The sequence below is a fragment of the Megascapheus bottae genome, chromosome 3 (assembly GCF_031878675.1).
Source record: "Megascapheus bottae isolate mThoBot1 chromosome 3, mThoBot2.hap1, whole genome shotgun sequence".
NCBI lineage: Eukaryota > Metazoa > Chordata > Mammalia > Rodentia > Geomyidae > Megascapheus > Megascapheus bottae.
The window spans coordinates 3895314-3911426 of record NC_143511.1 but is presented as its reverse complement, the minus strand read 5'-3'; the positions used below and the strand labels follow the sequence as shown (position 1 = coordinate 3911426).

Below are 16113 nucleotides of genomic sequence, written 5' to 3'. Positions count from 1 at the left end.
CTCCTCCTTTCCTTCCTTCCTTCCTTCCTTCCTTCCTTCCTTCCTTCCTTCCTTCCTTCCTTCCTGCCTGCCTGCCTGCCTTCCTTCCTTCTTTCCTTTCGTTCTTTCTATTTTGCCAGTCCTGAGGGTTGACCTCAAGGCCTGGGCACTGTCCTTGGAATTTCTCAAGGGTAACACTCTACTGCTTGAGCCACAGCATCACTTCTGGCTTTTTCTATGTATGGGGTACTGGGGAATCAACCCAGGGCTTCGTGCATGCTAGGCAAGCACTCTACCACTAGGCCACCTTCCCAGCCCCAGGTCTCTTTCTTATTGGTTCCTACTGAATCATCTGTCTTCAGGGATTCATGGTAGAATCTAGCTTGAAGGTGCTTTTCTGTTTTGCTAAGTCATTACCTCTCCTCCAGATTTCAAAAATATATTGAGCTCTTCTGTAATAGCCTCTCCTATTCCTGACATTCACTTTAAAAAAAGATTTTATTAATACTGATTTTTTTACATCAAATTTCAAATGTCAAGTTTAACAAACAGTATTCAAGAAGGGAATCTCTATATGCAATCACAGGCACATAAATTTAGGAACAAAATTAAAGTTAAGCTGAAACTTCGTCATAGATATGCATTGATCTATACAATATAACATAATGTCTTTAGAGTATATATCCCACCATAGATTTATATGTCCATATAGTTATATTCATATCTCAAAGACCATGTCATGACCATGAGTAACCAAAAGTATTGAGTCATCACTCTTGTACTGTTTGAATCTAAGATCCACATATCAGGAGACAGTATGACTTTTGTTCCTTTGGTCTTGATTTATCTCGCTCAACATGATTCACTCTAATTTCATCCACCTCACCGTGAATGCCATTATTTTATCTTATCTGGTGGTTATATAGAATTCCATTGTATATATGCATACCACATTTTTTGTATCCATTCATCTCTAGTAGGGCATCTGGGTTGTTTCCATCTCTTGGGTATTGTGACTAGTGCAGCTATGATCATGGCTGAGCAGATGTCCTTATCATATCCTGGGTTATGATGCTTAGAGTAGATATCCAGGAGTGGTATGGCTGGATTGTAGGAAAGGTCTATATTTAGTTTGTTGAGGAACCTCCAAACTGCCTTCCAGAGTGGCTGAATTTGTTTCCATTCCCACCAGCAGTGCAGTAGGGTTCCTCTTTCTCCACATCCCCACCAGCATTTGTTGCTGTCTGAGTTCAGAATATTGGTTATGCTGATTGGGGTAAGATGGTATCTTAGGGTTGTTTTTATTTTCATTTCCTTTGTGTCCATGGATGATGAGCATTTTCTCATATGTTTCTTTGCTATCTTAACCTCTTCTTTTGATAAGTCTCTGTTTAGATCCCTTTCCCACTTTGTGACTGGTTTATTGGCTTTGGGGGAATTAGTTCCTTGAATTCCCTTTAGATATTGAGTATTAGGCATTTGTCTGATGTATTATTGGTAAATATCTTTCGCCAGTTGGTTGGCTATCTTTCTGTTTTAGTAGCTATGTTTTCATCTGTGCAGAAACTTTTTATTTTTAGGTAGTTCCACTTGTCAAATCTCTCCACTCTGTTGTGATCTGGGACTCTGTTCAGGAAGGCTTTGCCTGTGCCTATGTGTTCCAATGTCTCTCCTACTCTATCATGTACCGCTTTCAGAGTTTCAGGTCTGATATTGAGATCTTTGATCCATTTTGAGTTAACATTTATGCATGGCAACAGGCTGAGATCAATTTCAGTTTTCTGAATGTGGCTACCCAGTTTTGCCAGCACCAATAATTGAATAGGCTGTGTTTGTTCCACGGTAGATCTCTAGCTCCTTTGTCAAATATAAGATGACTATAGGTATGTGGTTTTATTTCTGGATCTTCTGTTCCATTGATCTTCTGGTCTATGTTGTTTTTGTTATTTGGCTCTATAGTAGAGTTTGAAGTCTGGTATTATAGTACCACCTGCATTACTCTTTTTGCCTAGAATTGCTTTGGCTATTCTAGGTCTTTTGTTGCTCCATATGAACCTTTGGATTGTATCTTCTATTTCAGTAAAGAATTGTCTTTGGGATTTTGATGGGGATTGCATTGAATTTGTATATCGATTTTGGCAATATGGCCATTTTCACTATATTGGTTCTTCCTATCCATGAGCGTGGGATGTTGTTCCATGTCCTGTTATCCTCTTCGATTTCTTTCATTAGGCTTTCATAGTTTTCATGAAATAATTCCTTTACATCTTTGGCTAAGTTAATCTCTAAACATTTTACTCTTTTGCAAAAGGGATCATTTTCTTGATTTTTCCCACTGTTTGTGTATTTTTGGCGTATAGAAAGGCTACTGACTTTTGCAGGTTGATTTTGTATCCTGCCATTTTGCTAAAGTGATTTATTAGTTCTAGGAGTTTAGGAGTGGAGTTTATTGGGTTGTTCAGATATAGGATCGTGTCATCTGCAAGTAGGGATAGTTTGATTTCTTCTTTCCCTATGTGGATCCCTTTGATGTCCTTCTCTTGTCTTATTTCTATAGCTAAGGGTTCCAGCACTATATTGAAGAGAAGTGGAGGAAGTGGGCATCCCTGTCTAGTTCCTGATTTTAAAGTAAATGATTCTAGTCTTTCTCCATTTAATATGATACTGGCTGTAGTTTGTCATATATGGCTTTAATTATTTTAAGGAATGTACCTGCTATTCCTATTTTTTCTAGTGCTTTCAAGATGAATGGATGTTGTATTTTGTCAAATGCCTTCTCGGTGTCCAGAGAAATTATCATATGATTCTTAACCTTAGCTCTATTGATATGATGTATTATATTAGTTGATTTGCAAATGTTAAACCAACCTTGCATCTGTGGGATGAAGCCTACTTGATCGTGGTGTATAATTTTTGAAATTTGTCTCTGGATTCTGTTGCTTAGTATTTTATTGAGGAGCTTTGTGTCTATGTTCATCAGAGAGATTGGTCTGTAGTTCTCTTTTTGGAGGGAGGGGTCTTTCCCTGGTTTGGAGATGAATGTGATTTTGGCTTCATAGAATGATTTTGGGATGGCTTCCTCTGCTTCTAGCTGTCGTTCACTTTTTAAGCACTTCTACTTTTTATATCATTTAAGTTGTATTGAAATGTACCATAACACATACCATACCACCCACCTAGGTCATGTATAATTTTTATGCTGTACAAACATACCAGAGTCAAATTCAAAGTATTTTCATGACTTTAAAAGGGGACTCTGTGACCTTGAGATTTTATTCACACTTATCCCTCCTCATCTCTCATCGACCATTAGTCTTTCTGTCTCTGTAAATGTAATGTTCATTTTCTGGGTGTAATGGAATCATATATAGTCAATTGCACGTGACTTCCTTTCGTTAACATAGTGTTTTCAAAGTTCATCCATATTGTGGCATGTATCAATATTTTATTCCTTTTTATTACTAAAAGCTATTTTCTGCTCTAATAAACATTTTGTTCATCTATTCTTTAGTTGGATAAGTGAGCTGTTTCTGGTCTGGGCTGTGATGCAGCTATAAACATTTACATACAAGTTTCTGTGTGAACTTAGGCATTTTTCTCAGGCATAGAAATAGAAATGGAATTGCTGTGTGATATGGCCATGCTATGCTTAACATGTGAGGAAATGGCAAAATGATTTTTAAAACAGCTGGATCATTTTACATTTTTACTGGCTGTGAGAGATACTTCCAATTTCTCCAGGATTTTAGCCTTTATCTACTCATTTTTGTTAATCCTGGTGTGAACTATCTCACCATGAAAGTTATTTGCACAAGGTAATGATTTGTGGAATAAAAGATTGCGAATAGTGCTTTTGCCCCTCATGCCAGAAGTTGCATCACCACAGGTAGACTTAAAAAAAATTGTATATATCCAGCTAAAGTGTCATATAGGTTTATGATTCTATTATACAAATGACAGAGAAAAATTCCCTCCCTGAAAATAATTCGTTCTTTTCCCCAATATACATGCACAGAGCTGGGAGAGGGCAGAGCCTGAGAGCTGACCATAACTTCATGATTCCAGTAGATTTTCAACATGTGTATTTTTTCAGACAAAAGATATAAAGGGAATTAATAAAGCCTATCTGAAGATAACATTTAGAAATGTTGATTACATATAAAACCTTTAGGATAAAGGAAACAAGTATAAGAGCATAGCATATGAAATAGTAGAAAAATAATAAAGTTAATTTAATCTAGAATTGAAAATTTTGACTAATATTGGAAATAGAAAAAATGAGATAACGGGGAAGAATGTCAAACTATATCACCACAGAAAACAGATTATTCTGTTTTTCTTTTGGCGATATGTCTAAAATTAAGGCATAAACTGACTTCCATAGAAATAAAGGACCCTAAAAACCAACAATAGGGGAATTGATTCTAAAATGAATATTGAGGTCCTCCAAAATGTCCCCACTTCCTCTTCTGAGGAGGAGCATGTTCATATAATCTGCACGTTTTTGGAGTCCTAGGAGTCAGAATGGTAGGGTCAATGGCAAAACTCCGGAGATAAAGATATATTGAGAGGAAATAGCAGAAATCTTTTACTTTGACACACCCATAATTAGGAGGAAAAAATCATCCATAGATGACTTGCCAGAAATCTTTACAAGAAGGTCAAAGAATGCTTCTGAATCTTAGCATGTGACATATGACACATTCTTCAGCAATACTCGCTCCATTCCCAGACTCTTCCCCCTCCCAGCTCTGCGCACATTTATTGGGGGAAAGAATGAATTATTTTCAGGGAGGAAACTTGTCTGCCAAACACCACAGAATAGAATCAAAACCTTATGTGACAATCTAGCTGTGGTGATGTAACTTCCATCATGAGGGGCAAAAGCCAGGAAGGTGAGCTCAGGAGCAAGTATATAGCAGGCAGCCAGATGGAGAGACTGGGTAGACTGGGGTACAGGTGGACTGGGCAGATGGAGGCAAGAATGAACAAGCAATGAAAAAGCCAGTGAGTGTGACCAGGTCCTGAGGGCAGCTGAGATACCTCAGGTTCCTCTGGTCCTCTTCCCCAGAGCCTCTGGTCTCTAGCAGAGTGTCCAGCTGGGCCATGGCCTCATCACTGAAGGTAGATCAGGAAGTGAAGCCCAAGGATGATTCTTTCAGAGTTTATCACAAGCCAGGTGGAAGACGTGGTGACAACTTTTCACAAAGTATTCAAACCTTAAAGAACCAATCCTAGACATCCATGACCAAACTCCTCTACTTAGACCTGATTCTCCCTGTTCCTGACCCCATTCTTCTCACCAATATCCACGATGGTTTGGATAGTCTCACTTATAGGAAGTGAAGTTCAGACAGATGTGAAGAGATATTCTAAGATATTTGTGATGTTCAATGGGATGTGAAAAGGCAACCAGCAGCTGGTGGACATTCTTGAGAAAATGAAACCTGAGATCTGGCTGCTTCCCCAGAAATGTAACGCAATCTAAATGTGTGTCCAGCTCTTGAGTCTCAGGATGGACAATGAGAACTACTTTGGGATATCTATTGAAGAAGAGACAAGTTGCAAAGCTAAACTCGATTGGGAATGAAGCTCCATTTCTGGGCCAGATTTCTAAACTGTAAGAGCCAAATTGTTTTCTAAAATAGCTAAACATGCCCATGTGGAGAACTATCGCTACACTGTGGCAGAGACTGATGAGAAAAAAATGTCATCAGCCTTCAGTTTATCATATACAGAGCTGAGAAATCAGTATATAACTCTATAGGACATGATCCCCCAAAATATCAAGAGGATAAAATGACCCAGAAGCAATAACAAAGTTATATTGTACCAAGTCCAGGGCCAGGGGACTCTGTGATTCTCCGTTCAAGACCAATATTGCCTTGGTTTGTGTATTACTATTGTGATGGGAACACTGGAAATAAAACCAGAGTTTAATGGAAGTCTTATCTAGTTCTGTGATGTGTGTTCTCTCTTCTCTTTCCCTAGTGCCTCACACCCAGCCTGCCATAATTTCTGGAGAAATTAGAAAAATCTGCGCACAGATGTTTCTGTGTGCAGAATTTTTAGTATGAGAATACTTTTTTCTCTCCTCCTTTGTCTTAAGCTTTGTGTTTTCTTCCTTTTGATGATTGGTTTTTTTTAAAAGTTGAGGAGCTAGGATGGCGGGGGAGCTCGGATGGAGGGGGTGGGAAAGACTATCTTACTTCTTGTGAGGCCGTTTCTTGTTTCTGTCCTTCCTGCCACAATTTCCCTGTTGACTTAGGGTTTCCAATCTATTTTAATCCCCCCTTGAACCTGATCTAACAAGGAACATGGAGGTCCTTCAGCTGTGTCCCTAGTTCGTTCTATAACTGGATTTTTCTCATTCATATGTATCTACATGTACATACTCATACAGATATGAGTATATATCTTCCTACTCCATTACCTAACCTATCCTCTTTCCTCACCACCATTTTCTTGCCCCAGTTCCTGTCAGAGATACAACTTTTGGCAGGTGATAGTTATCTTAGTTTTCAGTTACCCAGGCAAAAGTTCTGGTCCCATCCTTCTTCCTGATATTGTAGCCACTTGGTGCCCAGGATAAGTTGGAAAAGAACCCATAGCTGAGAAGCAGAGGGCTGGGGAAGACCTTTTCCTCCTAGTCAAGGTCTTTTTGCCTTCTTCCAGGTCAGGTGAACAGAGGCGGGAGATGTTAGCCTGTGTGAGGTCCAGATGCTGCTGCCCCCATTGTGCTTTCCTTTGGAAATATTTTTGTGCTTCCAAGAAAAGCAATCAGTATATATGTGTATGTATGTACACTTATCGATGTGTCCATGTTTATGGTTAAAAAACTATAGGTCAAAACGGTTGGAAAGTTGACTCCTCTTGAATCTTCCAGGGATAGCACTGTTGCAGCTTTTATGTTAACCCTTCAGCTTTTTTATTCTTTCATGAGACTTGCTATCTGTGGTCAGCCTGCCAGTGGCTCAGTGTCTACTTATGACTTTCACTCATTTTTGCCTTCAATCCTATTTCCACCCAGGCTGCATCATTTTTCCTCCCAATATTCCATAGAAAAGGAATCTGGAGGCTTTCTTCCCAAGAGTATGCAAACCAATTGCACTTTAGTTTGGCGGAAGCCCTGCCTATCTTTCGGATCTCTTCTTCACTTCCATTAGGTATTGTTTCCCTTTTGATTGTTCTACTGCCCCTCTTTACCCTACAACCCATAGATCAAGACCCATAGTGTCAAGAAATTATTAAAAAAATACACATTTTGACCTCTTTAAATAAAGTCAAGCTGTCTACTGGTTGCTGGTGGTTCACACTTGTAATCCTAGAAGCCAATCTGTGCAGGAAAGTCATGAGACTTTTTGGTGTGTGTGTGGGGGAGATCATGGGGCTTGAACTCAGGGCCTTGGTGATATTCCTGAGATTTTCCTTTTTATTGTCTGGGTAATGTATAAAGGGGTTACAGTCACATTCACCAGGTAGTAGGTGCATTACTACTCACACATTGATACCCTTTCTCATGTTTTTGTCCCCATTTCCCTCCCTCTGTCCCCTCCCAATCCTCTTGTTTTCTCCCCTGCCCTTTCCTATTTCAAATAAACAAACTTGTATACAATGTACTAGGTAACAAAGTCAGAATGAATAACAATTCCTGAGATTTTTTTGTTCGAGGCTAATACTCTACCATTTTGAGCCACAGCTCTACTTCTGGTTTTCTGGTCGTTAATTGGAGATACAAGTCTTAAATTTTCTTGCCTGGGCTGGCTTTGAACTATCTTCTCAGATCTCAGCTTCTTGAGTATCTAGGTACAGAAACAAGCCAGCTCCATGAGACTCTTTTCTCTAATTAACTACCAAAAAAAGCCAGAAATGTAGCTGTGACTCTAATGGAACACTAGCCTTCAGGAAAAGTTTAAGGACATTGCTCAGGCCCTGAGTTTAAGCCCCAGGACCCCCCCACACACACACACAGAGAGTAAAGTTGTTCTGAAACACATACTTCAATTCAATCCCTTGTACAGATATGCTAATTCTTCTCTACTATATCTGAAGATGGAAAATAAGCTTTATTAGGTAGGGAAGGAGATTTTTGGATTCTAGTCATTGATTTCTCAGCAAGGGCTCCAACAATCAACTCATCAAAGACAACAGAGAAAATCAGTAAGAACAAACTGCTCCCTAGTCCTAAGTACCAGCCATGAGTTACACAAAACTCATATGCACAAGATGCAAAAGGCAGAACTACTGTCAGAACATTTATTGCAGGTGAAAATAAGGCAATGTGTTGAAGGTTTATTGGGGGAAAGGAAATGAATTACGTTGAGGGAGGAGAACTTTTGTCCCGGAGAATGATGAAGATTTTCTCTTTCAATAGGGAAACATTTTCCAACACACTGCCATTAGGAATGGAAGGGGCAGCCGGAGGCACCTGATGCATTTGACGTTTGCAGGTGGGTCTGCCATGGAGTACTGGCTCCCTGTGTGCCATGGCTGTGAGATGCCTGTGGTTAGCAAATAGCACATTTGTTGGCTCTCCATGCCAGCCTGTGCCCTTCCTGTTCTTCTCAAGGTTACTCTGACCAGGACAAGCAGCTTCTTGCATCCTGGACTTGACACATGACACGCTAGAGCAGGAAGCTTTCTTGTTGAGGTTCTGGCCCTGAATATGATCTGGCTGGGTTTGCTTTTCTGCCTTCTGTTGAGTTTTCCCAGACTTCACGGAAGACAAAAAGGGTCCTGGGGAGCACATAGTATCTACTCCATGCCTCTGCACTCCTTTCACCCCTGGGACTTTCCCAGTGTCTCTGGGGACTTTCTGATGTTCAGTGTTGGCTGGAATAGCAGCTCTCCCTTTACCTAGGCTTCTGGCTTGCACAGATGGAGAACTGCCCTTTCCCAGGGAACTTTGTCCTTTACTGTTTTTACCTGTACTAAGCCACTGAAAAAACTGCTTCATGTGGGTTCTGAAGCGGTTTTCATGAGGAGGCCGTACCTTCTGTGACAGTGGGTGGGAGGATTTTGTCCCAGGCCTCTCCTTTGCTTTCTCTTGGGGATGCTGGGTCTGCTTTCTGGGTTGTGATGGTGCCAGCCCTGTATCTCCTCCACCAAAGTCCCTTGATTTGGGTGTTGCAGGGCTCATGCCCTTCTTAACTTGTGGCAAATTCTTGCCTCGGCTCTTGTGGAGGTCACTGGTGGTGCAAGGCTTCTGTGCCTGCTCCCTGCTGATCTTTGACTTGTCCTGTAGAGCATGTAGCACATGGGAAGTTGCCACATCCCCACTGGAATCACCAGAGTCAAAAGTAAACAAACTCCGGTTTTTCAAGTTATCTGACTCCAGAGGCTGGTCATCCTGAAGACCCTGGGCCTTTCCTTTCTTTCTGCTCTCCATTTTCAATTTCAACTCATCAAAAAGTTGATATTTTAAGTCTGGGAGATCAGGACCACGGGGACCCAATGTTCCCTTTAAGGGACATTGAGTAGTCAGTGCCGTTTCCACGTTTCTCATATCAACATCTGTCCTTAGGGAGCTCTTGCACTTGCTGACCTTTAAGGTGGTACTGGCTTGTGATTGATAAAAACAGAGATCCTCCACCTTAGATAGCTCCCTAGATTTTTCTGTGCTAGCCATGGAAATATTTCCCAACCTCATGCTTTTTTCCTGAGGTGGTTTTACCCTTTTATCAGAAATTTCTCTCTTACTCAGTGGCTCAGATACAGCTTCAGTTGACCTTATTTTTACTTTCTGAATGGCTTTGTTGGTGATGTTTTGTGTTTGGCAAAGCAAAGGATAATTTCTATCCATTTTGTGAAGATCTACAGGATCATGCTTCATATCACGGTGTGGTTGGGATCCTTCCTCTTGTTTATTTTCAGGTAAGACATCAGGATCAGGAAAATCTACAACACGGAGTGGTTGGGATCCTTCCTCTTGTTTATTTTCAGGTAAGGCATCAGGATCAGGAAAATCTACGACGTAGGTTGAATTTGTTGATCTTATCTTCTCTTCACTATCAAAATTTTTGCTAAGAGGCTGAGAGAAACTAAGTTGAGAATCCTCCCCAGAAATGGAACTGGATGGGGAGGGAAGTTTCAAGTTGGAACAGGCCTGGTATGGATTTTCTTTTTCATTAACAATTTCTACGGTTTCACGGATATTCTGGAGAAGACCATGCATCATCTTCATATAGAAAAACTTAATACGGTCTTCCAAAATAGTTTGCTTGCTGGAATCATGGAAGGAAATGTTGGGGGGTATGCTCAAGCTGCTCTCCACCCCCATTAACGGTTCCAGTGCCGTCTGTTTCATTTGGCTAGGGGATTTTTCCCGGGAGGGAAATTGCATGTTGTTGAACATCAGTGAACCAGTTGCAGTGCCAGGAATCTGACCTTTACTGATTTCTGCAAATTTCTTGTCCCAGTGTTTTTCCAGGGCATCTTTGAGTTGTTTATGACTCAGTGAGGTATTTACAGTATTCCTTGACATACTCTCTGTGTAACTTTCTGGGCTTGACTCTGAGTCAGATCCTGAACTACTATGAGAATCACCCTCTGAATCACTGGATAGATGGTCTGTGGGGCCAATCTCTGGACTGTATCCCTGTTCCTTCCCCACTTCCTCTTCTAGCAGAGGTATTTCTGAGTTCTTCTCGTCAACGCTTTCCGGTTCAATCGATTCAAAGTTTGGATGTGTGCTGCTCTGAAATTTCAGGGAGGAAAACCATGAGAGTCCCTGACTGCTCTTAGACTCAGAGCTCTGGGGAATGTCTGCCCTAGAGCCCTGGGGAATGTCTGTCCTAGGACTTATCCATGACAGAGACTCTTGGATCCTGTGTGGCAGGGCCCAGCGGTGCTGGATGAGCCTCTTTCGAAGGTGATGCTCTAGTTTTTGCCGCAGTTCACTGGTGAGGGGGAAATCACCAGGAAGGATGGACACTGTAACATTGGCCTGGGAATATTGTCTGGCCAATGAAAGTTGTGGAGCTGGAGAACAAAAGTCTTCCTGAGATCCCCGGACCACAGAGGGTAAACCCCACACATTCTCTTGCTTTTTCCGCAGTATATTATGTTCCATGTGATGAATTTCAGAGGTTGTGAGGATCTGTGTCTCACTCTGTGGTCCATGAAAACAGACTCCACAGGCCCTAACCTGGGGTAAGAGAGAAGGTGGTAGGACTGGAAGTGGAGATTGAAACTGGGCCTGGGCCTGGGCCTGGGACATTGGAAGATCTTGGCACAAGGTTTCAGGTAAGACTTGAGACTGGATATCAGATAATGGCAAAGGTTTAGGGTTAGGGAAGATGGGGGATTCATGGGCTGTGGCGACGTTGGAGATTATATTAAAGAAGACAAGTTTTAGGGTACAGTCACCTAAGGCAACAACAGCAGGGCTCAGGGACTCACTGTGTAGTGATGGGAGGCCCCAGAAGTGCTTAGCAGATGATTTTTGTCGTGAGTGGTCCTCATAGGGATTTGGACCTGGGGCCTGCACGTACTTGTGTAGCTCCTCTTGCTTGCCTTTGGCCATCCCAAATGGAAGGGAAACTGCCAGGTCCTGCTCCTCAGCAACAGACCCTAACACTTTCCCTACAGAACTCAATAGCGTATCATGTTTTGAAAAGGAAGCAATTTTGTTTTCCCTTTCTTTCCACATCAATAAGCCTTCTCTCTTCTTAATTTGTGATTCCAGGAATTTAAGGACATCAAGTCCAACAAATGAGAGGTTACAAGGTTCTACATAGTAGGTTGGAGTGCTATCTCCTGCAGAGGCCTCAGAAGAATGAAGGTCAAGACAATTCTGCCTGGCCTTATGTTCTACCAAATCGGAAGAGAGTGTGTTTTTCACAATAGGCTCACTGCAGGAGAATCCTGACACCTCTAAGCTGGAAGAGTTAGGGTCTCTCATTGTTGAGTCACAGGTGGACAACCTATCAGGGCTGTCCACAGTAGACAAAGGGCAAACTTGTTGGAGAACAAGTTCTCCTCCCTGAGTAGGATGTGCTAGGGGAGGGGAAATTAAGGCAAGTTGCTCAGATGGTGAGGGGTCCACTGGGAATTTGATCTCTGTCTGAGAAATTGGTTTGGATGGTTCAGACTCTTCCAGTGGTGAGGATGAACTGAAGTCCTTCAAGGGAATGTCTTGGTTTGGTGAGGGTACAGAAAAGGTAGGCGTAGGGGCTCGGATTGGTTGTTCTGAAGGAATTGCTGAAAGAGCAGTAGTCAGAGATGATGACTTTTTCATGGGAGCTGGGGAAGCGGATGGGGACAGAGCACATGCAGTTTCCTTCAGGTATGCCTGGGAGAGCAGACGACTGACCTCAGCAGTTGTTCTGTTGCATACCTCACAGAAAGGGTCAGGGCAGAGCAGTTGCCGAAAGTGGGTGGTATCATGTTGTAGGTTCAGGGGGCTGCAGGAGACAGAAGGGACCAAGCTGTATCTATGATTAGCACAAGGATGAGCGGGCCCACTGACCCCGTGGTTGTTGGGCTGCCGGCTACTTTCTTCATGTTCTCTAACATCTAGGACCTCTCAACACAGACTAGAGCTTCTCCCCAGAACCTTGCTTCACATACCTTTTCTGGCTATCCCTCCCATGACTGAGATGGGTGGCACTTCATCCCCAGGACACAGAGATCAGAATAGAATGGGAAATCATAATCACCTTTTCAGAATAGAAGAAGCTTCCTCCCTTCCTCTACTTCTTCCCGGTGACTTCTCCGATCTGGAAAACCAGGACAATGGATTACATGTAACAAAAGTAGGAACATAAGAATCCTATCAATCTCTAGGATATAAATGCTAAAATCCCCAAATATGAGTAGACAAAGTCAAATGATCAGTTTCCTTCATTAAGAAGGTTCATATGAAGCTAGCATCATGTATAAAATACCTTCTACCTCATCCCATGTGATGCACAAATCCACCATGTGAAGCCCTGAAGCCAGTGGTTACCTCAGACATAAATCTGAGCACCCAGGAGTAATGCTCTCCACAATGCCTGGACACTGAAGTTGTGGCTTGACATATCACCTGGCCCCCTAGTGAGCAGAACCCACTGCCTGGGTGTAGAACTGCCTCATGCTCATGGTTGGCAGAGTATGGACTCTGAGCTGTGTGTCTGGTCTGCCTTTCTGTGAGCCTCTCCTTGGAGGGCTCATTTTCTGAGAGAAACCTAGTAGCCTAGTAGCTAATGTCCTGAGAAACTATGAGAACAAGAGAATGACAAAAGGCATTTTTTTAAATGTTTATTAACACTGAGGTTTTACATCATATTTCAAATGTCATGTTGTATAAACAAGTATGCAAAAAAGGAATCTCTACATGCAACCACTGACACATAAATTTAGCAACATAATTAAATTAAGCTGAGTGTTTTTTATGGCATAGATATGTCTATAGAATATATATCCCATCATAAACTTGTATGTCTATCTAGACATATTTATATCTCCAAATTCATGTCAATGAGCTGGAGTATGTTAGTATTGAGTCATGCATTATTTGGATCTAATATCCATATTGAAAGAGACGGTGCACCCTCTGTTCTGACAAAAATCATTTTTGGTGAGCTTAAATCAGATAGGAAAACAACGTACCTCGAAATGCTCTCCTCCTCTTCCTCTTCATTATTCCCTGTCATTGAGAGCAAAAAGAAAAGAATGAGGTCTCAGGACTCATTTCTATTGCTCCTCTTTGTAGCGATTTCTGCTAAGCATTATTCAATAATAAGATGTCTCCACATTAAATTCAGATTTGATTCTTCCTTTTATTTTTTTATTATTTTTCGCCAGTTGTGGGGCTTGAACTCAGGGCCTGAGCACTGTCCTTGGACATTTCTCAAGGTTAGTACTCTACCATTTGAGCTACAGCACCATTTCCAGCTTTTTTCCATATAGTGGTACCAAGGAATCGAACCTGGGCCTTCATGCATGCTAGGCAAGCACTCTACCACTAGGCCAAATTCCAGGCCCTGATTCTTCCTTTTATTAGCTTCTAAAGATGATCAAGTATGTTTACTTTGTCTTCTTAAAGAAGGTCTTATCACTGGGGTTTTGGGCTAGAGGTCCTCTGCTAGAGGAGGGCATAGAATCTGCAGCCAACAGCCACACTGCACTCCCCACACTGTACTCCCCCTCAGAGGATTCTGAACTGTGGGCATAATTCAGGTGCCAGGCTCTGCTCAGAGGATCTCAAGAGGTCAGCGCTGCTCTCGTGACCATCTCAACAGGAAGAAAAGCCTGGTGATGGTACAGGGGCACCCAGGACCAAATGTTAGGAGCCACTGTTCTTCACATCACTAAACAAATGAGAGCCACAGTGTCACCATGTAAGCCCTTTCTCTAAGACCCTCCAACACAGAGAGGTGGTCTATGGATTTCAGATGGAAACTTTAATCCTCCGTAAGTCCTCCATGCCAGGCAGCACGCCCTATGACATGGGTGCTCTGTCTTCTTTTTGGACTTTCTCTTAGATCTCTGTAAGATAGACTGACTCATTCATTCAGTGATGTCAAGCTAGAGATGGGAAACCCAAAAGAATCTCTGGGGGATTCTCTCGTATTTCCTTACCTGTCGGATGTCCTTTTTCAGGAGTTTTGGTGATGGAGGTTTCAATAACCGGTAGCACAGACATAGGAGTAGAAACCACAAGGCACTTAGAAAGGTGAACCTGGGGTCTCCATTTAAAAGAAGTGAGCCAAAGCTCAGCCATGACTCAATATGACTCTTCAGAAAAGAGAAACCATTTTCCATGTTCTGGATCTTATGGCTGCCTGAGGCATCTGAGCCCCTACAGGGCAGGGGCTCATCAATACCCCCTGGGCTGCATCACAGTGCAAGGCAGAGTCACAGAGGCTTCTGAGGGTGGGGGAGGGGCAGTGTGAAGAGGGATTGCCCACAGCTCCGCCCTCCCTTGCTATTTGCCAGTGGACCACTAGGGGGCAACCTTGTCATATATTCCGAATCATTTCCCCAGGAGGAATCTAGTTAATTTTGTCTGACCTGGTATATGCAAGTCCTGAAAGTGGAGTTTATGGAAATAGAAATGGCTCCCACAGAGCCCTGTGAGTCTTCTCTGTTACTGGATGATCTGATGGGATTTCAGGACTGATATGGAGACCCGGGATCTTGCTGGCCAGGTCCCGAGGGCCTCATAAGCTGTATCTGCCTACTTCAGGAGGCAATATGAGACTCTATTACAGAGCTATAATTATCAAAACAGCTTGGTACTGGCACAAGAGCAGGCCTGTAGACCAATGGAATAGAACTGAGGACCCAGATATTAAACCACAGACCTATGGCCACCTCATCTTTGACAAGGGAGCCAAAAAAATAGAAGGGAAGAAAGACAGCCTCTTCAACAAGTGGCGCTGGCAGAACTGGTTAAGCACCTACAGAAAACTAAAGTTGGATCCTTCTTTGTCACCCTGCACTAGAATTAACTCCAAATGGATCAAAGACCTCGAGGTAAAAGCCAACACACTGAAAACTTTACAAGAATTAATAGGAGGCACACTAGGCCTCCTTGGCACAGGGCGAAACTTTCTCAATAAGAACCAAGAAACACAACAAATCAGAGAAAGGCTGGATAAGTGGGACTGCATTAAACTTCTGTATAACAAAGGACATAGCTAATAAATTAACTAGAAAGCCTACAGAGTGGGAGAAGATCTTCACTAACCATACAATGGACAAAGGGCTCACATCTAAAATATATCAACAGCTCAAAAAAATTGAATCACTCCAAAACTAATCTCCAAAGTAACAACCATCCATTAAAAGATGGGCCAAAGACTTAAAGAGAGTCTTCTCTGAAGAAACAATAATGGTCTATAGACACATGAAGAAATGCTAGAATATCTCTGGCCATAAAAGAAATGCAAATCAAAACAACTCTAAGATTCTACTTCACTCCAGTTAGAATGGCCAGGATCAAGAAAACTAATAACAACAGATGCTGGAGGGGATGTGGCCAGGAGGGATCACTACCACACTGTTGGTGGGAGTGCAAACTCATTCAACCACTATGGAAAGTGGTATGGCAGTTCCTCACAAGACTAAACATAGAGTTTCCCTATGACACAGCAATTCCACTACTTGGCATTTACCCAATCATCCACAAACAAGGGCATACTAAAT

The 16113-nt window shown here is 42.2% G+C and overlaps 1 protein-coding gene and 1 pseudogene across 1 annotated transcript; one reads left to right on the top strand and one right to left on the bottom strand.

The window, feature by feature from the left end:
* The first annotated feature begins 5085 nt into the window (after positions 1-5085).
* On the top strand, positions 5086-5839 carry LOC150064840 (proteasome activator complex subunit 3 pseudogene; annotated as a pseudogene).
* A 2454-nt stretch (positions 5840-8293) lies between these two features.
* On the bottom strand, positions 8294-14686 carry LOC150064839 (spermatogenesis-associated protein 31D3-like). The gene is made up of 4 exons (XM_090329234.1): positions 14545-14686; positions 13573-13609; positions 9950-12383; positions 8294-9439 (listed from the first exon to the last, which is right to left on the bottom strand). Exons 1-4 carry the CDS (start codon positions 14684-14686, stop codon positions 8294-8296), a joined length of 3759 nt encoding a protein of 1252 aa, XP_090185360.1.
* Between the last annotated feature and the right edge of the window lie 1427 nt (positions 14687-16113).

Coding starts and splice junctions, on each gene's coding strand:
- LOC150064839 (XM_090329234.1), bottom strand. CDS start 14,686: ATGGCTGAGCTTTGGCTCACTTCTTTTAAATGGAGACCCCAGGTTCAC. Junction 13,610..14,544: donor TGAAAAAGGACATCCGACAG/GTAAGGAAATAC, acceptor TCTCAATGACAG/GGAATAATGAAGAGGAAGAG. Junction 12,384..13,572: donor GAGGAGGAGAGCATTTCGAG/GTACGTTGTTTT, acceptor TGTCTCCTGCAG/CCCCCTGAACCTACAACATG.